The sequence below is a fragment of the Cetorhinus maximus genome, chromosome 22 (assembly GCF_964194155.1).
Source record: "Cetorhinus maximus chromosome 22, sCetMax3.hap1.1, whole genome shotgun sequence".
In the NCBI taxonomy this organism is placed as follows: Eukaryota; Metazoa; Chordata; class Chondrichthyes; order Lamniformes; family Cetorhinidae; genus Cetorhinus; species Cetorhinus maximus.
In genome coordinates, this window is record NC_135900.1 from 42,321,091 (window position 1) to 42,347,075 (window position 25,985).

At 40.4% G+C, this 25,985-nt stretch overlaps 1 protein-coding gene across 1 annotated transcript; it reads right to left on the reverse strand.

Moving 5' to 3' along the window:
• Positions 1–3,185: 3,185 nt before the first annotated feature.
• On the reverse strand, positions 3,186–25,885 carry stmp1 (short transmembrane mitochondrial protein 1). The gene is made up of 3 exons (XM_078568174.1): positions 25,744–25,885; positions 12,985–13,038; positions 3,186–3,667 (listed from the first exon to the last, which is right to left on the reverse strand). Exons 1-3 carry the CDS (start codon positions 25,756–25,758, stop codon positions 3,593–3,595), a joined length of 144 nt encoding a protein of 47 aa, XP_078424300.1. The 5' UTR covers positions 25,759–25,885; the 3' UTR covers positions 3,186–3,592.
• Positions 25,886–25,985: the final 100 nt, after the last annotated feature.

The window sequence follows — 25,985 nt, forward strand, 5'->3', positions numbered from 1 at the left end:
ATTCATTACAATGGAATCCATTTAAGGAAAAAGGTGCTGTGCTCGATAAATGCTGTGGGTTTGTTGAAATGAACACTGAGAATATACTGGTACAAAATGGCCTGCTGTTCAATAACATCACTAGTGATGGCAGGAGCTGCTGCCCTCTGGTGGGTAATCATATCTCACACTGTTCTTACAGATGAATAAACTTTTTTTTACAGGAAAATATGAAAGTGGGAAATCATCACTAGCAGATCTTGCATTTTTCTTTCAGCCGCAAAAACAATCAACTTATTGTTGACAAAAATCAATTAACTACGTTGTCATGATCTTGAACTTGTGCTTCATGTTCCACTTGGCAACTGCAACACTTTGCACCCAGCCTGTTGTGCTGTGCCAGGTTATTATTCATTTAGGTTGACAATATGTGTGTTTTTAATCACATGTGGCATTTTTAAAAATGAAGTTGAAGGGTGTGGCAATTAAATATTTTGGCACACACAGGATGCCACAACAAGCCTTAATGCCCTTGGTTATGGAAGAAATATTGGATGGTGTTTCCATTTACGATTGACATCCTCATTAAAGTGAATGTGTGTGGATGTTTGGTGAGGAGAGGATTATGCTCAGCTGTGATAGTCTTCAAGGTAGAACACATTTAGTTGCTAAATTCAGAGATGAAGAGTCAAGAAGCTCACCTGCCAATTTGGAATCCCACTGCAACATGATTGAAGATAGTCAGGAGATGAGGAGGAATGAATTATAGAATTTACAGCATAAAAGGAGTTGATTCAGCCCATCATATCAGTGCTGGCTCTTTAAATGGAGTTGGCTACAGAAATTCCCTGCCTTTTCCATGCATCCTTTTCTATTAGTTTCCAGGTGGTTTTAAATTATGTTAGTCTTAGCTCAATAGCTCCTTGTGATCAGCATTGCACTGTATGTTCTTATAGACCTTTATGGAAAAATACACTTCTAACTCCCTCCATCTCCTAATGACAATCATGAATCTATGACTTAATTTGCTAATTGTTGGAAATATTCTTTATGCACTGAGAATCTTTTGTAATGTTCAAAAACCTCTTACATTTCCCAATTGCCCCCTCTATTTTCAGTGGAGACAGCCACAGCCTTTCCACATCTTTCTTCTTAATACTCTCACATTCTATTAAATTTTTACTGTATTCTTTCCATGGTTCCAAGCTGCTTTCTATAATAAACACCCAGAAGTCCATGCAATATCATTGTAGCATAACCAATTAGTTAAACAAATTCAACATCACTTCCTGGCTTTTATATTCAATGGCCCTATGGATAGATCCAAAATTCCCTACCCTTTTCTACCTCCACTCCCACCTTTAAAAGATTCATAAGTGTTGATTTACAGTTGAGGAAGCACTGCAGCGAATTCAGAAGTACACTAGAGCATTTCATGACAAAGGGAGGGGCTTGCTGGAAATTTCCACAGTCCTCTCATTCAGACAATGATTGCATATTGTCAGAATTAATAGGATCAGAAGCTGAGAGCATGGAGAGAGGTTAAATGCATTGCGGCAGCACTTCCTGTGGAGAATTAAAACTTATGATTTTTTTTGCATGTTTGCTACATGACCCAGGGGATTATAGGTATACAGGGAGGAGGAAGACAGGCTCACTTTTTTTAAACAGTAATGCTGGGAGAGGTTGAGCAATTGAGGGTTGCCTTTTTATGGCTACAAGGGGGACCTTTCTGAAAAGGCATTTGCCAAGGGTGCAAAGGAAGAGGTGGCAGAGCAGGTCAGTTATTTGAGGTTCTCCCTCTCAGATGATGAAAAAGTTAAATACCTTAAAGAGGTTTACGAAGGTAAGTATGTGCTGATGCTATCTTTTTGCTAATATTTTGGTATGGCATTTCATAACTACACGCTTACTCTTTAACCAGTTACATATTTATTGAGTTATTACTGTACAGGAGGCCACCATTTAGCCATAACATAGAAAGTCAATTTTTTGACTTTTTCCAGAAAAGATTTGGAAAAAAAAGTTAAATATTGTGTTTCATAATAAAATGGATTTGCACAATTTTAATAAGGCTGTAGGCACTTGCAAATTAAGCCATCAAAACTGTTACTCAGGTGATTGTGAATAAGGGGTCATTATCTCATTATTAAAAGTATCAGAAAGAATTTTGATACCATCTTGGAATAATACAATCCCAACACTCGGCACAATCACATATTCACTACAGAAATAGCCATGGGATCCATGTACTCGTTAACACATAACACACACATTGCATATACCTCTTTGAGATAGATCTTATCAATAGAATTAAAAGCAAAGAATTGCAGATGCTGGAAATCCAAAACAAAAACAAAAACAGAAACACCTGGAAAAACTCAGCAGGTCTGGCAGCATCAGTGGAGAAGAGCACAGTTGACGTTTCGAGTCCTCATGACCCTTCAAAAACAAAAATACCTGGAAAAACCGAGGAAAAACCCAAGGGTCATGAGGACTCGAAACGTCAACTGTGCTCTTCTCCACCGAAGCTGCCAGACCTGCTGAGTTTTTCCAGGTATTTTTGTTTTTGTTATCAATAGAATTGTTTGTCCAACGCACAGACACACTGCAATGAAACATCAATCCTCAGCTGACTTTAGAAGGCTTACTGCTTTGGTGAAATTTATTTTTTCAAGAAAATTTAGACATTTGGGTTAGAGTTGGTCCTTAGCTAGATTGGTCATGTACAGTTAACATTTATATTTAAGTTAATAGAATAATTTAACTAGGGTGAATCCTGTAACACACTTCCTTGAGATTGTACCCATTTACATATACCAGGAAATGGTGAAGAGGTGTGTTGATTCAGAAGATTAGCTCAAGGTTTTAATGGGCTTACCAGTCTAGGTGCCAGTGTAACCCTGCCCATTACAGATACAGTTCATCACCATTAATTAGTCCCTGATGCAGTTTGAGCCTTGATTTGTTTTGTGGTTCTCCAAAACAGACTTAGAACCCGAAGAATGATACATCATTTGGTGCTGTCACATTGAGTGTTTCCTCAGGGTACCCGAAGGAGCACTGAATTATCCTTTGCCTTTTTTATAGTACTTGGCTAATTTGAATACTGTGTTTCCCAAACTACTGATGGAATTTTCCATTTATCACACATACAAACAAGCACTCATTACCTTTCGTGTTTGGGAAAATAACAAAAAGAACAATGCTGAGGCACATTTTGTTACAATGCCAGTGGCTCTATATTTGATATTAAGAATATATGAATTATAATACACTGCTCTCATAATACAAAGAACAGCACATCAGAGTCAACATAGATTTTATGCTGTCATCACTGGCTTTTCAACAAACATGAACTAAAATTGAAAACCCATTACATCAATACAAGCAGTATCAAATCCCAACTGGACCAAATGTGGGTAAAGCAATATATCATGGATGATACAAATACAGGTCACTCTGAACTAGTGAAACTGACTGCTTAATAAGTGCTAAATAAATAGAACTGGAATGGGGCCAATTTCGGTTGGTACTTAATGCATCCAGTAAGTTTATGCTTGCAACTGAATGCTAATATCCCAAACTTATCCATGGGCTGTACACCTCAGGATCAATCTCTTGGTGGCTTTTTTCGGTCTTCCGCATCCTTCTTGAATTCTTCAAACTTCTTATAGATATTTGGAATCTGAAAAGGGAACAAAATCTGGGGATAAACTTTCTGCTGTTCTAAGTAAATGTACACATCAAAACCTGGCAATGAAACTTTAAAAACAAACTTCATTGGTTTAGCTATAGCGATTCCCTCTAAGGAGCTTAGATGGCAGATCTTGGTTTCAGAGATGCATAACCATCTTACTGTGGTAAAGCATACTAGCTAATCATATTTGTGGATTTCTGCCATGAATTGTTAGCATTTAAATTATGGCAATAAAAATTTCTAAACCTGATAGGCTGGGCACAAAATTATTTCAGTTACAACAAAGTTTCAACTCTGAGAATCTGATCAGAGCTCAAGAACTTTTCCACACATGTCTGTGCCTCACCATTGGTAATGTATTTTTAAACTCTCTTCTGGGAAAAGTCGCACTGTTTGAAGCACAAGCCTGTATTAGAAAACATAAAGCTCAAATTTCATCTTTCAGATGAGTTTCCATGTTGCAGAGAAGCAGTCAGGGGCAGGGATGATGTAGCCCACTTCACACAGTCTCAGAATCATGAGTTTAAAGTACCGACTATTTTGTCACTGACTTCAATGCTATAGGAAAATTTCCAACACAAGCAGGGCAATTCCACAGGTGCCATATGTTCAGGTTACAATCAGTCTTGCACCCAGATAGCACAAAGATGATACTGCTGCTAACCTCATAAAAATTAATCCTGCATCCTACTGAGAGGAAAGGCGCATTTGTGCATGTGGCCTGAAGCTGTTCTATGGCAGACTACACCCAGAACAGTTTGGATTCAGGTACCTATGAAAGGTGGATCGCTGTGTCAAGGTGGCATGACATTTTGTTGCAGTTATCCCAAAATTCCCCAAGGATCTGATTACTATTGAAGCTTCTTCTGTAAATAAATAATTGCAGTTTTCTAAGCTAATCAACGGAAGTCTGTCATGAACAAGCACCCTGTGAATGGTCTAGGTGCTGATGTTAGATCAATGGGGATAACTTTGAATTTTTACTTAATCCCTTCCATATTAATACTCAAGAGTACTTTATGTACAGCTCCTAACCCTGTTTAAAGATGTATCTTCAATTTGAGTAGTGGGAGTAAAACCACAATTTTCTTCCTTCTCTTTGGACTAATTGAAAGCTTACGTCCCTCGTGGGTCAATAATTCCTTCATTGAAGTAATAATAATTACACAAGGTTAACCACCCACAGTACACACCCCCCACCACCTCTCCCCCCCACCCCACCCCCCCCACCCCCGACCCCCCAACCCCGAATCTAAGTTTTCAGTGAATTTAGGAAGTTTCTTTGACGGTCCCTCAACTTTAAGCAACCAATCACATTTCTTGAAATTCACCAGTTTCACTTCCTCCAAAGAGTTAATTATTTTTCCTTGAGTGGAACTCTTGAGTTTTGCCTATAACTCTGATAGGAAATCCTAATTTCTTAGCCTGGTATGCATGTGGATCAAAATACATGATTACAAGCTACCCACCTACGTCAAGGGTATGAATTATAGATCTTTGTAAGTTTTGCAGCATAAAATGATGTTTTATCGGAAATTTGTACCAAATTTTAGTAGTGTAGTTGCTCCATTGACCTAACTACTAAAAGCGTTTCAATGGACAGAGGAGTGTCAGAAGGGATTTGATCATTTGAAAACTATATTAACTACAACAGCAGATTTGACAGTTGCCAGTTACGCCAAGCAATTTAAATTGGTCGTTGACGTAAGTGATACAGGCATTGGGGCTGTACTGTTACAAGAAGATGACACTGAAATGATTTTAAATACATACGTAGATCTACAAATTACAACTAATATAACTTCTAAATTCCCTACTCAATCTAACTCCCAGTTACACTTTCGTTAAGGCAACAGTAAGACACATAGATTTTAAAAGACCCAGGTGAAGAAACATGACACCTTGAACAATTCAGCTTCCAAGTGAATTTTCTTAACTTCTGTCCTTTGAAGATAGCAGCTTGAGGCATAGATGCTGAGGGCTTTTCACACATTTGTAAGATTTTAAAAATGCCTTCCCTTACACACAGCCCTTCCTCCTTCTTTATACATATCTATCTTTTTGAATGCAAATATCCCTTGTTTCACTATGTCTTTGGACTTTATTTCCCTGATAATAAAACCCTCTCATAACATTATGTTTTAGCACTAATCTTGGGAAAAATAAACACGCCATTTCTAAACTTCACCTGGCTAGGTGACACATTTCACCCCTTCTTTGAAAACCATCTAGTCTGGTTTATTTCACTCATGTTTCTAAGCTTCCCCATGTTTATCTAATTACCATTTCAAACATTGAGTGTTTCCTCAGGGTACCCGAAGGAGCACTGAATTATCCTTTGCCTTTTTTATAGTACTTGGCTAATTTGAATACTGTGTTTCCCAAACTACTGATGGAATTTTCCATTTATCACACATACAAACAAGCACTCATTACCTTTCGTGTTTGGAAAAATAACAAAAAGAAAAATGCTGAGGCACATTTTGTTACAATACTAGTGGCTCTATATTTGATATTAAGAATGTATGAATTATAATACACTGCTCTCATAATACAAAGAACAGCACATCAGAGTCAACGTAGACCTAACCTCTCATCTTAGATCAAAGCACCCAGACTAGCTGTCTCTAATTCAATTAAATCACACACACAGACATAGACACATCCCACTATTATTGGAATTTATTGTAATATAGAGTAACATTGAGAATTATTAACAAAAACAAAAATACCTGGAAAAGCTCAGCAGATCTGACATATCTCTTTGACATCCCCCTCCGTATTGAAAAATGAATCGTTATAATTTAAGACGGCAGCTTCACTTTTATTAACCTATCTTACACTATCTCCTATACTTATCTATATTCTTACACTATTACATTACCAGATGCATGCATTAATATATATACACAAATCCTTTGCATCAACAGGAATCATTCCACTTCAGAGCCCAGGATTTTAAAATGTCCAATTTTCCTTCTAAGCTTCAAGTTCTTGATAAAGCATCTGCTATCAGATTCTTTTGTCCAGCAACATGTATAATCTGTAGATTAAATGGTTGCAGTAATAAACTCCATCTCGAAATTTGTCCAGAAGCTTTAAAAGATTGTGGTCTGTATAAACAATTGTTTCTGACGAATTGTTTGCCACATAAATTTCAAAATGTTGCAATGCTAACACCAAACCCAAAGTCTCCTTTTTGATTGTTGAATTTCTTCTTCGTTGTGCATTCAACTTCCGTGAAAAATACCTCCATCGGTTTTTCAATTCCAGTGTCATCTTCTTGTAACAGTACGGCCCCAATGCCTATATCACTTACGTCAACGACCAATTTAAATTGCTTGGCGTAACTGGCAACTGTCAAATCTGCTGTTGTAGTTAATACAGTTTTCAAATTATCAAATGCCTTCTGGCACTCCTCTGTCCATTGAAACGCTTTTAGTAGTTAGGTCGATGGAGCAACCACACTACTAAAATTTGGTACAAATTTCCGATAAAACCGACTCATGCCCAAAAATCTCGAAGCTTCTCGTTTTGTTGTAGTCACTGGGAAATCCACGATAGCCTTGCCTTCCACATCTCTCGGAGCCATCTTGCCACGTCCAATGGTATGGCCTAGATACGTAACTTTTGCAAATTTTGCTTTTGCAAATTCCCTTTTAGCAAGTGCATCACCAAATTAGCTTCTTGTAAACGAATAAATAATTCTTCCAGGTGTTGCAAATGCTCATCCCACGTCTGACTGAAAACTATTAAGTCATCAATATAAACAGCACAATTGCTCAGGCCTGCAATTACTCTGTTTGTCAGTCTTTGAAATGTCACTGGTGCATTCTTCATACCAAATGGCATGACTTTAATCTGATATAATCCATTTGGCGTCACAAAAGCCGATATCGGTACTTGCCAATACCCTTTTAGCAAGTCAATCTTTGCGATAAATTTTGATTGTCCCACTTTCTCAATACAATCCTCCAACTGTGGTACAGGATATGAATCCACTTTTGTCACCGCATTCACCTTTCGATAGACCATACACAGTCTGTGTGTTCCATCTGGTTTCGGTACCAGTACAATAGACGAACCCCTGTTACTGCAACTAGACTCAATGATACCATTTTAAAGCATGAAGTCAATTTCTTTCTGTACTTGCGATAACTTTGCCAGTTTTAATCTATAAGGCTGTTGCCTTACCAAAAATGCAACTTTTAAGAACACATCATGTATAGCTAAATCTGTCCTCCCCAACATATTTCCACAAGTAGCTTTGTGTGACTGCAATAGCTTTTCCAATTCACTTTGACACTTGTCTGGAAGGTAACAATATTAACATTTAAATTTTCAAGTACCCCTCATTATCCAATTTGATTAGCGGAAAATCAATTTCAGTATCCTGCATTTCTACTTCTTTCTCTTTATCTACTACCACTAACACCTCCTTTTGGTCCTCTTCTCTGTCAAAACATTTTTTAAGCATATTTACATGACATGCCCTCTGTTTCTTTCTTCTATCTGGAGCATTTATTAAATAATTTACTTAACTCAATTTCTTTTCAATCCTGTAAGGCCCACTAATCCTTGCCTTTAATAAGTCACCCAGTACTGGTAACAGAACTAGCACTTTCCTCCAGCAACAAATTACTGAACTGTAGCCTTCCTGTCTGCTTTCACTTTCATCACTTGCTGTGATATCTTTAAATGCTCCCTAGCCAACTCACATGCTCTGTCTCATCTCTCTCTGAAGTTTGATATGTAATCCAGGAGAGTAGTTTCTGAATTTTGACCCACCAATTTCTCATAAATCAATTTCAGTGGTCCCTTACCTCATGATCATAGAGTAGTTCGAAAGGACTAAAACCAGTCGATGCATTAGGAGCATCCGTAATAGCAAATAACAAGAATGGAATTCCCCTATCCCAATCCTGTGGATAATCCTGACTGTACACTCTCATCATAGTTTTTAGAGTTTGATGCCATCTTTCCAAAGCCCCTTATGACTCAGGATGCTAAGCTGTTGACTTAAATTGCTTTATCCCCAAACTGTCCATTACTTCCTTAAACAGGTGTGACATAAAATTTGAACCCTGATCTGATTGTATTTCCTTAGGTAAACCATATCTTGTAAGACATTTAGTTAACTCTTCCACAATCTTCTTTGTTGTAATGTTTTTCAAAGGTATTGCTTCAGGAAATCTGGTAGATACATCCATTATTGTCAGTAAATACTGATTTTCATTTTTACTCTTAGGGCAGGGTCCTACACAATCAATCATGACCTAGTAAATGGCTCTGCAAATGCTGGAATTGGAATTAAAGGTGTCAGCTTAATCACTCCTTGTGGTTTCCCTATCACCTGACATATGTGACACGTAGTCAAATTTTGTAGAACATCCTTATGCAATCCAGGCCAATAAATATGTTTCTGTATCTTCGCCTCTGTCTAATTCCTAAATGTCCTCCCATTGGAATTTCACAAGCTATCCTCAGAATCTCATTTATATACCCAACTGGGATAACAATCTGATGCACCTCCCTCTAGATTTCATTTGCTGAAACATGATACGGCCTCCATTTTCTCATTAAAATATTACCCTTAAGGTAATAACATTCTGAAATATATTTTGCCTCTGTTTCAGAGTAAGCTATCTGAAATAAACGTTGCATTTGCAAATATTTTTTCTGTAATTCTACTATCTGTCTTGAGTTAAACACTTCAGCTGAATTGTCCTCTGCTCTGTCTTCCTGAACAATGTTATCAAACACAGCTTCAGCCACTTGGATTTCAACATCATCTTCCTGCCGTTGAGCTGCCTGTCCTTCCTGTTTTTCTTGTTTCAACCCATGAGCCTGTGATCTCATTATCACACAATCTAGAAACAATCCTGGATGCTCTCTCTGTAACACTTCTGTTGAAGACACTTCTACAGGCTGCCCAACTACCATAGGCATCACCTACATTTGTGATCCAGTTATATCACTATCCAGAATAAATTAAACCCCTGCAACAGGCAATTTTTCCACTACCCCAAAAGTCACTTCATCTGTTTTCCACTTACTCTTTAAATTTACCTTCCACAATGGAATAGGTTTAGCATCTCCATGAACCCCACTTATTATCACCTGTTCCTGCAATACTCCCTCTGAGCAACAAATATCACTGTCCCACAACCTTAAGGATTGACTAGTCCCTGTGTCTCTTAAAATTTTAACATCTTTACCTACTCCACACTGTACACATGGAAGACTTTCCCTTCACGTACGAAATCTTTAAACATCTCTGCAACCTGCTCCTTCAAATTCTCTTGGGTAAATTGTGAACACATTCCCACTTCTGTACCTATCACTGTTTATTCCTGTTTCACCTGTATTCAAACCACCGGTTTCTCCTGTGCCTGAACCTCAGAACCCACTGTACTTTTACTTCCAGGACTTTTCTGCATCCCAATAATTCCAACTGATTTTCTCTGCAATTTCCAGCACACTGACTTTGTGTGTCCAACTTTATTACAATGAAAACACCTCATTTTTCGAATGTCACTTCTACCCGCAGCACCTTCCTTTTTATTCTGAGAAAAAACTTCCTGGGAATTTCCACCTACTTCTCTTCCCTGATTACCCACCTTCCTTTCACCTTCCCACTTTTATTCTTTTCTGATTTGAAAGGGTGACGAAAAAAAGGTTTAGCTCTATGAACTAACTCAATCATCAGCTATCTCTGCTGCTTGTCTTACCGTTTGAACCCTATGTTCCTCCATAAGATTTCTCATTACCGAAAGAATTGAATCTTTAAATTCTTCCAAAAGAATTACTTCTCTAAGAGCTGTAGATGTTGTCCCTATTTTTATTACCCGTATCCACTGGTCAAAATTACTTTGATTTACTCTTTGAAACTCAATATAAGTTTGCCCAGGCTGTTTTCTCATAATATTAAATTTCTGCCTGTATGCCTCAGGAACCAAATCATATGGCACTCAAAATAGCCTTTTTTTTAAACCACATTTTAATTCACCAACATTTCTTCTGGCAGTGAAGCAAATAGCTCATGTGCTCTACACACCAACCTGGATTGTAACAACAATGTCCAGTTTTCCTGTGGTCATTTAATCTGTTTAGCTATCTTCTCAAATGAAATAAAGAACGCTCCATCATCTTTTTCTTCAAACTTTGGAAGAGCTTGTACAAATTTAAACATCTCCCCACTGGGTTTTAAGTTAAAGGTTTTTCATCAGAACTTTCCTCAGAATCTGAGATTTTTTTTTAACTTCCAGCCTTTTAAGCTGGTATGCTCTTCCTCTTTGCTTCTCTCTTTCCCTTGCCTTCCTTTCTTTATCCTTCTCTCTTGCCTGGAGCTCCAGCTTCAGCTTCCTTTCTTTCTCCTGCTTTTCCGCTTGCTCCCTTGGAAATGCCCTTTCCTTTTCTCTTTCTGCCCTTTCCTTTTCTGTTGCCTCTAACTCAAGCTATCTCATTTCCTTTGCTTGTTCAAGTTCAAGCTTCTTCATTCCTAACTGAAGTCGCACCACCTCCAGCTGTAACTCACTAGTATCAGGTATCACTTCCAACTTTAAACGCAATGCTATGCCTTCAATTATATCTGCTTTCCTACCCCCGCAGGTAACCCCAACTGTAATTTATCTGCCAATTGCAGTAATGTAACTTTAGTTGCCTTTTGTAAACCATCCAAATTTATAACTTCAACTCCCAAACAAGTCTGAGCAACTGCCAAAGCCATATTGCAATCTCACCACTACAAAAAACCTCACCCCAGCTCTTGAATTCAAAGTAATTCTCGTACTCGTAACCTTAAGATTCACCAACTTCAAAAAGAAATCAAGGGATTTCAAATATATTCCGCAAAGAGCCCCCAACTATGTTATGACACAGTAGATGGTGAATGCTGAGCTGTTCCAAATCCCAGAAACTTGAAATAGCTGTCACAACTCATTTTCAATTTGTATAAATTTCAAGAAGCGTGCCTTGAATCCAGTAGTAATAAGGCCACCAAGTCTTATAGGTTTTTATAAAACTAGATTAAACATTTATTATTAAGAGAAATGATTTTAAATACATATGTAGATCTACAAATTATGATGATAACTTATAAATCCCCTACTCAATCTAACTTCCAGTTACACTTTCGTTAAGGCAACAGTAAGACACACAGATTTTAAAAGACCCAGGTAAAGAAACATGACACCCTGAACAATTCGACTTCAAAGTGAGTTTTCTTAACTTCTGCCCTTTGAAGACAGCAGCTTGAGGCATAGATGCTGAAGGTTTTTCACACATTTGTAAGATCTTAAAAATGCCTTCCCTTACACACAGCCCTTGCTCCTCTATCTCTTTGAATGCAAATACCCCTTGTTTCACTATGTCTTTGGACTTTATCTCCCTGATAATAAAACCCTCTCATTGCACGAAGTTTTACCACTAATCTTTGGGAAAAATAAACACACCATTTCTAAATTTCACCTGGCTAGGTGACACATTTCACCCCTCCTTTGAAAACAGTCTAGTTATTTCAAAATGCAAATGTTCCCTTGACACCCATGTTTCTAAACTTCCCCATGTTTATCTAATTAACATTTCAAACCTAACTTCTCTTCTTAGATCAAAGCACCCAGGCTAGCTGCCTCTAATTCAATTAAATCTCACACACACACACACATATATATATATATATATATATATATATATAATATAGACACATCCCACTATTACTCTATTTTATAATAAATTCCAATAACCTTATGAGAATTATTATATCTTCTTGACACTGGAGCAAATCAATGTTTGCTGTAGTCAGGCAGGAATAGTAAAGCTTAGTACCTGAGTTGTTATTCTGAACTGTGAACTCAATAAAGAGTCATATAATCAAACAGAATCATGCTGTTTGATTTGACTAAGCATTCATGTTGGATTGTGTAACATGAGCACACTAAAGACAGGATCTTGGATTGTACAGCTGTTACAACTGATGTTTGTGTTTAAAGCAACAAAAGAACAGAAAAGCAGCCCACCAAAGAGCACATTATTCAAAGATAGTCAAGAGTACGTCATCGATTACCTTCCATGTCATGGAACAGATTGTGGTACAAGGAAACCAAAATAAGAGGAGGGAAAAGTAAATGAAACAAACTAGTTCCATAACATCGGCACAAGTGATTCCTTAAATTTCCAACAATACTAGATTGAAACATTATCGAAATACTAGAACGATAACACATTAGCATTCTAATCTTGGATTAAATATCTTAATTTATACAAAATTATCCCTGAAATATGATAATTAATTTTCATAAATATACCTGATAATTTTGGGCCAGATACATTCCCACTAGGTTTCCAAAAGTAAATCCTATCTGAAACAGAAGACACACACGCACAAAGTTATTAGGACAGATGCCCATACATAACACTTTAAATAGGATTGAACATCATAAACATATTTGAGCATGCGTGCATAAAACGAAATGTATAGTTACTGGAACATAAGGGTTAAAATCAGTGGGAAGTGCAGTTGACTAAGGTCAACTTTTGATGGTCCTCTAAAAAGATGTTTGGGGTTACAAAAGTTGAGTTCCATTGTTTGTTCTGCAATGACCAGTACTGAAGCTTCAGTTGGTGCTGCCCTTGCCACACGGGTTAATGACATTAAAGCAGTTGAGTAGCTCTTTGCACTTTAATGCTCATCAGTTGTTCCAACTCTGTGTTCACTGTTGCCACATTGGAGACAACACTACAGCAGATTTTCTACTCTCAGACAACAGTGACAGAGCAGCTCCACTCTCACTTGCAGGTAAACTACTCGTAATGTATTTTCCTAGAGTAGCAAAGCTTTGCAACATCGCTAGCCAGCATAGAAATAAGGCAATAAAAATATTACAAGTTGAAAATCTGAGAACAAAAACAGAAAATACTGGATTGCAAAGCTCATTAAGATCTCAACCACAACCTCACCATCATCTGTGATGCCTGTATGCTCAGTAAAGTCTTTATTCTCACCCAGCCTTAACAACCCCATGACTATAGTCCCCATCTTCATTCTCTCAGTCCAAGGGTCAGGATGGTGTGTGACTTGGAGGGGAACTTGCAGGTGGTGGTGATCCACTGCATCTGCTGCCCTTGTCCTTCTAGGTGGTAAGGGTCGCAGGTTTGGAAGGTGCTGTGGTGAGTCGCTGCAGTGTAGATGATACACACTGCTGCCACTGTGCATCGGTGGTAGAGGGAGTAATAGTTTAAGGTGGTGCCCATCAAGCGGGCTGCTTTGTCTTGGATGGTGTCAACTTCTCAGGAGTTGCTGGAGCTGCACTCATCCAGGCAAGTGGAGATTATCCCATCACACTCCTGACTTGTGCCTTGTATATGGTGGACACACCTTGGGGAGTCAGGAGTTGAGTTACTCTCCACAGAATTCCCAGCCTCTAACCTGCGCTTGTAGCCACAGTACTTATATGGCTAGTCCAGTTCAGTTTCTGATCAATGGTAACCCCCAGGATATTGATAATGGGGGAATTCAGCGATAACAATGCCATTGAATGTTGAGAGGCAATGTTCAGATTCTCTCTAGTTGGAGATGGTCATTGCCTGGTACTTTTGTGGTGTGAATGTTACTTGCCACTTATAAGCCAATGTTTGAATATTGTCCAGGTCTTGCTGCATAAGGACACGGACTGCTTCAGTATCTGAGGAGTCGTGAATGGTGCTGAACATTGCACAATCATCAGAAACATTGCCACTTCTGACCTTGTGATGGAGGGAACATCATTGATGAAACAGCTAAAGATGTTTGGGCCTAGGACACTACCCTGAAGAACTCCTGCAGTGATGTCCTGGGACTGAGACGATTGACCTCCAACAGCCAAACCATCTTCCTTTGTGCCAGGTATGAATCCAACCAGCAGAGTTCCCCCCCCCCACATTGACTCCAGCTTTGCCAGGGCTCAGAGATGCCACACTCGGTCAAATGCTGTCTCGATGCCAAGAGCAGTCACTCTCATCTCACCTCAAGTTTAGCTCTTTTGTGTTTCGACCAAGGCTGGAATGAGGTCAGGAGCTGGGTGGCCTTGGCGGAACCCAAACTGCGCGTCAGTAAGCAAGTGCTGCTGAGTAAGTGCTGCTTGATAACATTGTTGATGACATCCTTCCATCACTTTACTGATGATCAAGAGTAGACTGATGGGGTGGTAATTGCCCCGGTTGGGTTTGTTCTCTTTTTTGTCAATGGGACATACCTGGACAATATTCCACATAGCCGGGTAGATGCTAGTGTTGTAGCTGTACTGGAACAGATTGGCTAGGGGCTAGTTCTGGAGAACAAGTCTTCAGTACTATTGCTGGAATGTTGTCAGGGCCCATAGCCTTTGCTGCACCCAGTGCCTTCAATCACTTCTTGATATCACGTGGAGTGAATTGAATTGGCTCAGACTGGATCTGTGATGTTGGGGAGGAAATCGAGATGAATCATCCGCTCGGCAACTCTGGCTGAAAATGCTTCAGTTGTCTAGGCTCCAAACTCTGGAATTCCCTCCCTACACCTCTCTGCCTCACTTTCCTCTTTTAAGGCATTCTTTAAAACCTCTATCTTTGACTAAGCTTTTGGTCATTTGACCTGTGTGGCTCAGAGTCATATTTTGTTTTATAATGCTCCTGTGAAGTGCCTTAGGACATTTCATTATGTTAAAGGAGCAGCTCAGGGAAGGTTTACTAGACTAATACCTGGAATGGGCAGTTGTCTTATGAGGGAAGGCTGGGCAGGCTGTGCTTGTATCCGCTGGAGTTTAGAAAAGTAAGAGGCGAGTTGATTGAAACATACAAGAACCTGAGAGGTCTTGACAGGGTGAATGCTCCCTCTTGTGGATAAATCTAGAACTAGGAGTCACCGTTTTACAATAAGGAGTCGTCCATTTCAGACAGGGATGAGGAGAAATTTTTTTCTCTCAGAGGGTAGTAAGTCTTTGGAACTCTCTTTCTCAAAAGACGGTGGAAGCAGATTCTTTGAAGATTTTTAAGGCAGAGGTAGATAGATTCTTGATAAGCCAGGGGGTGAAAGATATTGGAGGTAGGTAGGAGCGTGGAGTTGAGGATACAATCAGATCAGTTATGATCTTATTGAATGGCAGAGCAGGCTCGAGGGCCCGAGTTGCCTACTCCTGCTCCTAATTCGTATGCTCGCATATAAATATAAGTTGTTTTTAAGCATCTATGACTAGATCTGGCTGGACCAGATGTAGTGTGATTGAGCCTCACGCTCTTTTGCCAATTGCACCCACTTTTCCAAGATTGACAGTGGCTTTGTTTTTCCATTACTAATTGTCTCCACAAAGCCCTCTCTCCTCCAAGTGCAAGGAGATCAAGGATTAACAATAACTTGTGTTTATGTAGCATCTTTAATATAGTATAACATCCCAAGACACTGTACAGGAAATAAAATAGTACACCAAACTGCTTAAAGAGATATCTGGTTGGTTTTAAGGAGTTTCTTAAAGGAGAAAGGCAAGAGAGAGGGGCAGAGAGATATAGGGAGGGCATACCAGAGCTTAGGGCCTAGGCAACTGAAGGCACAGCCACCAATGGTGGAACAATTAAAATCAGGGATGCTGAATAGGCCAGAATTGGAGAAGTGCAGACCAGAGGATTGTGTGGCTTAGAGAGACTACAAAAATAGGGAGGGGTGAGGCCATGGGGAGATTTCAAAACAAGTGTGAAAATTTTAAAATCAAGATGTTGCTTGTCCGGGAGCCAATGCAGGTCAGCAAGCACCTGGGAAATTCGAGTTCTACGTCTCCATCACTTCTCTCGAATGCTTTCACCACCTCTGTGTTGTCAGACTGCTTGCCTGATATCCATTCTGGATTAAGCTGCAAGTTCCCCCAGTTAAACACTGGGAAGACTGAGACTACTGTCTTTGGTCGCTGCCACAAACTTCATATCCTTGTCGCTGATAGCATCCCTGTCTCCTGTTCACCCATCACCACTGTCCTTGCTGGCTTACATTTGGCTCTTTGTCTGTCACATAACACCTCTAATTTTAAATTATCATTCTTGTGTTTAAATCTCTTCAGGATCTCAGGCCATTGCATCGCTGTAACTGCCGCCAACCTTACAACTGTCTCCCAAAACTCTCCATTCTACCAATTCTGAACTCTTGTGCATCTCTTCCTTCCATTTTGCTACCATTGGTAGGCAATGCCTTCAGCGCTTTAGCCCTCATGTACTAGAATTACCTGCCTAAACTTCCCTGCACCTCCCTCTTCTCCTTCAAGAGCCTCCTTGAAAGCAAATTCTTTGACTAAACTCTTAGTCACCAGGCTTAATCCTTTCTTGTCTTTGGTTCACCATCCATTTTTGGCTGATTACTCCACCTCGGTGTGTTTTTCAACATTATAGGTACTAAATAATAGCAAGTTGCTGAATCTGTAAAGAGAAAATAAAGTTGATATCCAACATGCTCACTTGCCTAAAACAAAAAGCTAAAAGCTACTGCGGATGCTGGAAATCCAAAACAAAATAAAAACAGAATTACCTGGAAAAACTCAGCAAGTCTGGCAGCATCGGTGGAGAAGAAATCAGTCAACGTTTCGAGCCCTCATGGCCCTTCAGCAGAACTGAAGCATAGTTTCAACAAGGGAGAAATATAAATTGGTTTAAGGTGGGTGGGGGGGAAGAGACACATTGAGGGTGTGGTGTGAGCAGATAATCAAAAGATGTCAGAGACAAAAGGGTCAAAGAGGTGTTGAAGGTGGTGGTCTTTGTCTGAGAAAAGTGCTAATTAAGAATGCAAGACAGGATATTCAAAGTACAGCTCTAGTGGGGGTGGGGTGGAAAGACTAAAGGTTTTAGTTTTAGATTTAAAAATAATGGAAATAGGTGGGGAAAGAAGAATCTATATAAATTATTGAAAAAAAAGGCGGGTGGGGGGGGGAAAGAAACGGGGTGGGGATGGGGGGAGGGGGAGTTTAAGATCTAAAGTTGTTGAATTCAATATTCAGCCCAGAAGGCTGTAAAGTGCCTAGTCGGAAGATGAGGTGCTGTTCCTCCAGTTTGCGTTGGGCTTCACTGGAACAATGCAGCAAGCCAAGGACAGACATGTGGGCAAGAGAACAGGGTGGAGTGTTAAAATGGCAAGCGACAGGGAGGTTTGGGTCTTTCTTGCGGACAGACCGCAGGATTTGTGGTCTGTCCGCAAGAAAGACCCAAACCTCCCTGTCGCTTGCCATTTTAACACTCCACCCTGTTCTCTTGCCAACATGTCTGTCCTTGGCTTGCTGCATTGTTCCAGTGAAGCCCAACGCAAACTGGAGGAACAGCACCTCATCTTCCGACTAGGCACTTTACAGCCTTCTGGGCTGAATATTGAATTCAACAACTTTAGATCTTAAACTCCCCCTCCCCCCATCCCCACCCCGTTTCTTTCCCCCCCCCACCCGCCTTTTTTTTCAATAATTTATATAGATTCTTCTTTCCCCACCTATTTCCATTATTTTTAAATCTAAAACTAAAACCTTTAGTCTTTCCACCCCACCCCCACTAGAGCTGTACTTTGAATATTCTGTCTTGCATTCTTAATTAGCACTTTTCTCAGACAAAGACCACCACCTTCAACACCTCTTTGACCCTTTTGTCTCTGACATCTTTTGATTATCTGCTCACACCACACCCTCAATGTGTCTCTTCCCCCCCACCCACCTTAAACCAATTTATATTTCTCCCTTGTTGAAACTATGCTTCAGTTCTGCTGAAGGGCCATGAGGGCTCGAAACGTTGACTGATTTCTTCTCCGCCGATGCTGCCAGACTTGCTGAGTTTTTCCAGGTAATTCTGTTTTTATTATGCTCACTTGCCTTTTCCCTTTATGGATGCTAGCTGATCTGTGGCATATTTCTGGCATTTACTGTAACAAAGCTATTCCTCATGTTTTGGTAGCTTTATTGCTGTAATCTTCACATTTGAGCTGAAACTTTGAAAACGCGTTTGCCAGAAGAAATCTTAAGAGAACAGTTAAACGTCAGGCCCTTCCCACTCTCTGCAACCTCCGCCAGTCCTACAACCCTCCGTGATCTCTGTGTCCCTCCAATGCATCCTCCCTTTCCTTCGCCTCACAATTGGTGGCTGCGCTTCAGCTCTATAGGTCTGTTTTGGAATTCCCTCCCTGAACCTCTCTGCCTTTCCGATACCCCTTAAAACCTAACTCTTTAATCAAGCTTTTCACCAGCTGTCCTAATATCTCATGTGGCTCAGTGGCAAATTTTGACTCGGAGCTTTACTGTGGGATGTTTTACGATATTAAATAGGCTGCATAAATGCAAGTTGTCAAAATAAAAGCTTGCAGAGGTATGAAGAAAATTGTTTATAAAAAAAGTTCTTATCCCAATACCACAGCAGCTTATAATTAGAGAGTCTGCGGAACACACCCATAATAAATACAGCAACTCAGAGATGTGTGCTGAGTCACAGCTAAGTTGGGTGGATCACAAGTTGCACTGGAAAATATTTCTTAAACTTTCAAGTCAACTCAGATTACAAGATCAACATGTTCTTGTGGAAATGGTGAACTGACGCAAGAGAATCTGCATTTATCTTTTATGCGTGAACATGTTATAGCACAGAATTACCGTCTGAGGGGCAAACCTATTTAGTAATTTTGTTTCCTGGTCCCCCTCCTGAGTCTTAGGTTCACTAGGTAGGCCAGAGGATCCACAGAAACTTATTTTCTTAATATACTAAAAACCTTTGTAAAAGGTTGCCCACCTGCACATCTAACATTGCCTGTCTTCACCCCCACCATTTGTCCATTAATGCACAGTGTTTACCTCCAGATTTAATTACCCCCTGCCCCTGTCCTTGCTGACTTTTTGATGCTCCATCTTGTCCTAACCTCTGCTGCTCATATACTATCCCACAACTCATCAACTCGACCCTCAATGAACTATGCGGAAACCAGTCCACCAATGTCTATCTCTACCCTGTCTCAACTCTGCAAGTCCCCTCCCAAACCGTCTCTTCATCTAACTCCCGTCTCCTGTCTGTCTATCCTCTGTTCGGCCCCACAATGGGACCAAAACCTTCAACCAGCTAACGCACACTGACTTTCCTAAACTCTTGTCTCTTCTCCTCCCTTTTCCCCTTTAGGAACCTCCTTAAAAACTACCGCATTGAAACAGGAGTAGGTAATTTAGCCTCTTGGACCTGTTCCTCTATTTAATGAGATCATAGCTGATCTCAGATCTAACTCCATATGCCCACTTTTGCCAAATACCTCTCAAAACCTTTGGTAAACAAAAATCCAATCTCAGGTTTAAAATTAACAATTGATCTGGCATCAATTACTGTTTGTGGAAAAGAGTTCCAAACTTCCACCAGTTATTTTTGAAGAAGTGTTTCCTAATTTCATTCCTAAAAAGGTGTCTCTAATTTTTAGACTATGTCATCTAGACTTCGAAACCAGCAGAAATCATTCCCCTCTATCCACCCTATCAGTTGCCCTGAATATCTTGAAACCTTTGATCAAGTCAACCTTTGCCCTTCTAACTTCCAGGGAATGTAACTCTAGTTTGTGTGATCTCTGCTCCCAAGTTAACTCTTCGAAGTTCAGGTATCATTCTGGTAAATCTCCCAAAGGCCCAGAACTGCTCACCAGTCCCTCAGGTGTACGCTGAAGCATGATTTCTATCCCTTATATTCTAGGCCTCTGGTTATAAAGTTAGTCTTTTTGATTATTTTCTGCATCTATTTGTGACATATTAATGATCTTATGTACCTGGACCACAAGTCTCTTTGGACTTCCACTGCTTCTAGCTTTTGCCCGTTCTATCCTTTTTGGATCCAAAGTGGGTGATCTCACATTTGCCTACATTGAAATCCATTTGCCACAGCTTTCCCCATTCACTTAATGCCCATCCACACTGTTTACTTTTGCGTCATCGGCAAATTTGGATATGTGGCTCTCTATCCCATCTAAGTAACTAATAAATAGTAAATGGTTGAGGTGCCAATGCAGATCCTTGCAGAACATCAGTAGTTACATCCTGCCAGTTAAAGTATCTGCTCACTATCTCCATTCTGTCTCATGCTGCCCAGCCAATTTCCTAACCAGGCCAATAATTTGCCCTCAATTCCATGAGCTTCAACTTTAGCTAACAGTCTCTTATGAGGGGCTTTTTTAAATGCCTTCGAGAAATCCATAACATTCCCCTACCCATTACTTTAGTCACCACTTAAAAAAATCAATTATGTTCGTCAGGTGTGATCTAGGCTTTATGAATCCATGCTTGCTCCCTGATCAGCTGAAAATGTTCAAGGTGTTCAGTCACACTATCGTTAATTGTGGACTCTAGTAATTTCCAGACAAGACGTTAGACTAACTGATCTATAATTCCTTGGATCCCTCTGTCAACTTTCTTAAATAGCAGAGTGACATGCATAATTTTCCCAATCCAAAGGGACGAATCGAGAGAACTTTGGAGTGTTATGGTTAGAGTATCTTTAAAGTTCTCGCCTAATTCCTTCAAAACGCTGGGGATGGAAACCATCTGGTCCAGAGGATTTGCCCTTCTTTAGCACCTTAATTTTCTTCATTACTGTTATTTTACTTCACAGGAGGAGGCCATTCAGCCTGTTGAGGCAATGCCACCTCTCTGCAAAAGCAATTTAGCTAAATTCCACTACCTTTCCCCATTGTCATGCATTATTTTCCTCTTCAGGTACATATCCAATTCCTTTTTGACAGCCACAATTGAATCTGTCTCCATCACCCTTTCATGCAATGCATTCCAGATCATAACCACTCTCTGCATAAAAAAAAAGTATTTCCTCATGTTTCTTTTTATTCTTTTGCCAGTCAATTTAAATCTATGTCCTCTGGTTCTTGACCCCTCCACCAATAAGAACAGTTTCTCTCTATCTACTCTGTCTAGACCTATCAAGATTTTGAACACCTCAATCAAATCTCCTCAAACTTCCAAGGAGAACAACTTCAGTTTCTCCAATCTATTGACATAACTGAAGCCCCTCGTCCTTGGAATCATTCTCACAAATATTTTCTGCAACCTCTTCACATTTTTCCTAAAGTGTGGTGTCCTAAATTGGAAACAATACTCCAGTTGAGACCAAACCAATGTTTTATAAAGATTTGTCATGACTTCCCTGCTTTTGTACACTAAGACTTCTAAGCCTTTTTAATCACTTTCTCAATCTACTATGCCACCTTTGATGATGTGTGTATATCACTGCATTAAATTTCATCTGCCATGTGTCTGCCCATTCCACCAGCCAAACCACATCTGGAGTAGAGTGTGCAGTTTTGGTTTCCAAATTTAAGAAAGGGTATACTTGCATTCGAGATGTTACAGCAAGTGTTCACTAAATTGGTCCCTGGGATGAGGGGATTGTCCTATGATGACAGGCTAAGTAAATTGGGCTCATATTCTCTGGAGTTAAGAAGAATGAGAGGTGATCTCATTGAAATATACAAGATTCTGAAGGGGCTCGATAGGGTGGACATAGAGATTATTTCTGCTGGTTGGGGAATCTAAAACACGGCGACACAGCCTCAGGATAAGGGGCCGATCATTTAGGACTGGGATGAGGAGAAATGACTTAACTCAAAGGGAATCTTTGGAATTTTCTACCCCAGAGGGCTGTGGATGCTCCATCATTGAATATATTTAAGGCTGAGATAGTCAGATTTCTGGTCTCAGGGGATCAAGGAATATTGGGAAAAAGTTGAAACTCAAGATCAGTCATGATCTCACTGAATGGAAGCTTGATGGGCCATTTGGTCTAATCTGGCTCCTGTTACTTGTGTTCTCACTGCTCATTTCCAGAGCCCTTGCTCACAGCAGGAGTGGCACGGAGTGAGAGGTTTGGCAAGAGGAAGGGACCGCAGCGACTGGGCAGGTCAGGGAACAGCAGCTGTCATGAACTGGAGGGTCAACAGTGACCGAGGTCAGGGCAGAACATTTCTGAAGAAAGGTTATGAACTGAAACATTAACTCTGTTTTTCTCTTTCCAGAGATGCTGCTAGACCCGCTGTGTATTGCCAACATTTACTCTACTTATTTTTAATGTTCTGACTAGGTTGTCAGCTTGTGCTCAGTTGATAAGTTAGTAGCACTTCTGCCTGATTCAGAAAGTTGTGAATTCAAGCCCCACTCCAATACTTGAGCACAAAAATCTAAGCTGACTTTCCAGTGAGATACTGAGGGAGTGCTATGCTGTCAGAGATGCTGTCTTTCAAAGACGACCTTAAAACAAGGCTGGGTCTGTGGACATAAAAAGCTCTTCTGAAAAGGAGCAGGGAGGGCATTTCTGGTGCCCTGGACAATTTTATCCATCAATCAACACCACAAAAAATAGATTATCTGGTCATCATCACATTGCTGTTTGTGGGAGCTTGCTGTGTGAAATATGGCTGCCGCATATCCTATGTTACAACAGTGATGACACTTCAAACATACATCATCGGCTGTAAAACTTTTTCAGACATCTTGCGGTTATGAAAGGCGTTCTCAAAATGCAAGTTTTCTTTTTATTAAAGAGTATATGCGGAGCAAGCAGGAGTGTGAAAGAAGTAGACTTTATAGGTCAAATGCTGTGTTGCTGTGCCATGACCTTTTCCCATTTCTGAAACATCTTCCAGAAGTACAACTTTACAGATTCTCTGCCATCTTCCTATTCTAGCCTTTTGTGCAACCCTTCAGTTACCTCGGTCCTAAGCTTTGAAATTAACTCCCTTAACCTCTCTCCCCTCCTTTAAAGGCACTCCTTAAAACCTGCCCTTTTGACCAAGCTTTAGGTCATTTGTCCTAATATCCCACATAATTCAGCGTAAAATTTACTTCAACATCACTCCTGTGAAGTGTCTTGGGACATTTAACTAAATTAAATATGCTTTATAAATTAAGTTGTCACTGTTGTTGGTAAGGATATCAAGCGATATGGAGTTAAGGCAAGTAAATGGAGTTGATGTGCAAATCAGCCATGTTCCGACTGAATGGCAAAGCAGGTCTGAGGGGCTGAATGGCCTACTCCTGGTTCTATGGTTGTAAGAATCTTTTCAAAGCAGGTCTAGAAAAAGATGCAGTGATTTTATCAAGCTTCATTCCTAGTTCAGTACCGTAGGATTCTGTGCTCTATGGGCTGTTCCCAGGGACGTAGAGATAAACATCAACTGCAGCTGGAGGACCATCAACTTGGTGAAAAACGCTCTTTAGTCAGTCAGAAATTTGTTGGTCTTCCAGTGCAAAGAGCTGTCAATGACTGAGTGTTACACACAGACACATCCCACGGTCCAGGGCTATGTGCCGAGGGATGCACTAAAGCTTGGTGCAGCTGCCGCAAGGGGAAAAGCCACTGTATAAGGCCTCCCACCATGGTGCACTGAGGGGTTGAAAACCGTGTAAAACCCCTCAAGCTATATTTTTGACATGTAATGAATATTGTAAATATTAACTGCAATTGTAAACATAGTAACATTGAAAGAAACTGATTTGTTTTGCATGTTGTGTAATGTCAACTTAAAAGTCATGAAATACACTTTTAGATTATGAATAAAATATGTTTTTGATGAAAAAAGTAAAAATGATTGATCTGCTTTACATTGTAGGATCGAAATCCCCTCCAACTGGGAGATTTAGGGAACATAATTTCAAACCCATGGACATGTTTTGACCTTATGACTGGAACTATAAATTTCAAAAAGATAAGCTGTAGTCAGCAGTACAGAGCTGGGCAGCAAGGGGTTAATTCGGACAAATAGTGAAGACACAGTAACTCATCAAAAGGGTTTTGGACATTGACTAATGCGACCAAGAAGCCTGATTACCCAATACAATGGCACAAAGGACATATCACCAATACAATACATTCAAGGAATTATTCAATCATCACAGACAATAGTACTGGAACAGGGTCATTCAAACCCTCATTAACTTTGGAGCCAGGTGCTGTTACTGTACCACCTCAAACAGGTGGAGAGTTGCTAATATAATGAGAACTGATAATATTCGTCTGGATGCATCTTCCATGGAAAACCCTGTATTGTTTCAACCAGCAGGAGCTGATGACATTTGTCCGGACTTTGCGTGGAATCAACTAAATGGACATTGGAGCAACAGGAAATATGCTTTGACATGTCGGAGTTAAATTATAAAATAAGAGCACATCAGAGTACTTGGGCTGCAGTTGGAAGAAAGGTTGAGTTTAGTCACCTTGACTCAGGCCTACAGTCAACAACGGACAGACCAGTCGTATTGGGGATTGTAAGTTTTAGCCAAACTGTAGTGATATTGATCTGAAGGTTTTGTGATGGTTTGGGGCAAAAACTGTTTTTTTTTTTGCCCGCATCTTGTAACTTGTTTCAGCTATATCTTGGTGATATTGGTCTGAGGGTTTTTTTTCTTAAGGTTTCAGGGTAGGACATGGTGTTTTACCTGTGTTTTGTAAGTTTTAACTGAGTCGCGGTGACTTTGTGCCAGGTTGTTTTAAAGTTTGGGTTTTGTACTGTGGGGTTGTGGGTGATTCAATGAAGCAATTGTGAATTATAAGGAACTTGTCTCGCTGGTCATTCTGTTCAAGCCACACACTTGTGAAACTGGTGTCAGGAACTTGAGACGGGGGGGGGGGGGGGGGTCTCTGAGGGAAGAATGCTGGCGGGTCATATAAGCATGTGTAACTTTTTTTTTGGAATGGTGCCGGGCCAACTAAATTCCATATGGACCGACAGACGGACAAAGTTTAACATCCCCTCCAAAAGCACCTGGAGGAAGTGCTCAAATCCTACACTTGATTCACTGAAACCAAGTGAACCAGGTAGACATTTGACACTTTAAAGAGGGCCCTCCCTTACACTGAATATGAAAACACCCCGAGGGAGTCCCATACAGACATCAGCCTGGCCGGAGAGGCGAGAGGGACCTCACGCCCATAGATCAGGAACCCGGCCAGAGTTGGGGAAACTCTGGGGAAAGTTAGTGGAGGCCACGACCTGGTCCCCACACCGGACACCCGCGAACAGCGGCTTTAATTTGAGGAAACACACCGTCCCCATTTCCCATTCCCTCACTCACCAGGAACTGCAACATTATGCCCTCTAAACCGAGGTGTACAACTAGACCTCGCTCTCACTGCACCTCCTCCACACGCCCAACACAGCAGTGCGCAGGCGCACCCTCACCCCGCAACGACGGGCTGGCAGCGCAGCCATATTGAGAAGGTCATAGTTTCTCCTCTACAGGCCTAGAGCAAGAGGAGGAACCTGTCAGAGGGGGGGCGGCGGCGGCCGGTGGGTGCGCGGGGAACGTAGCTCATG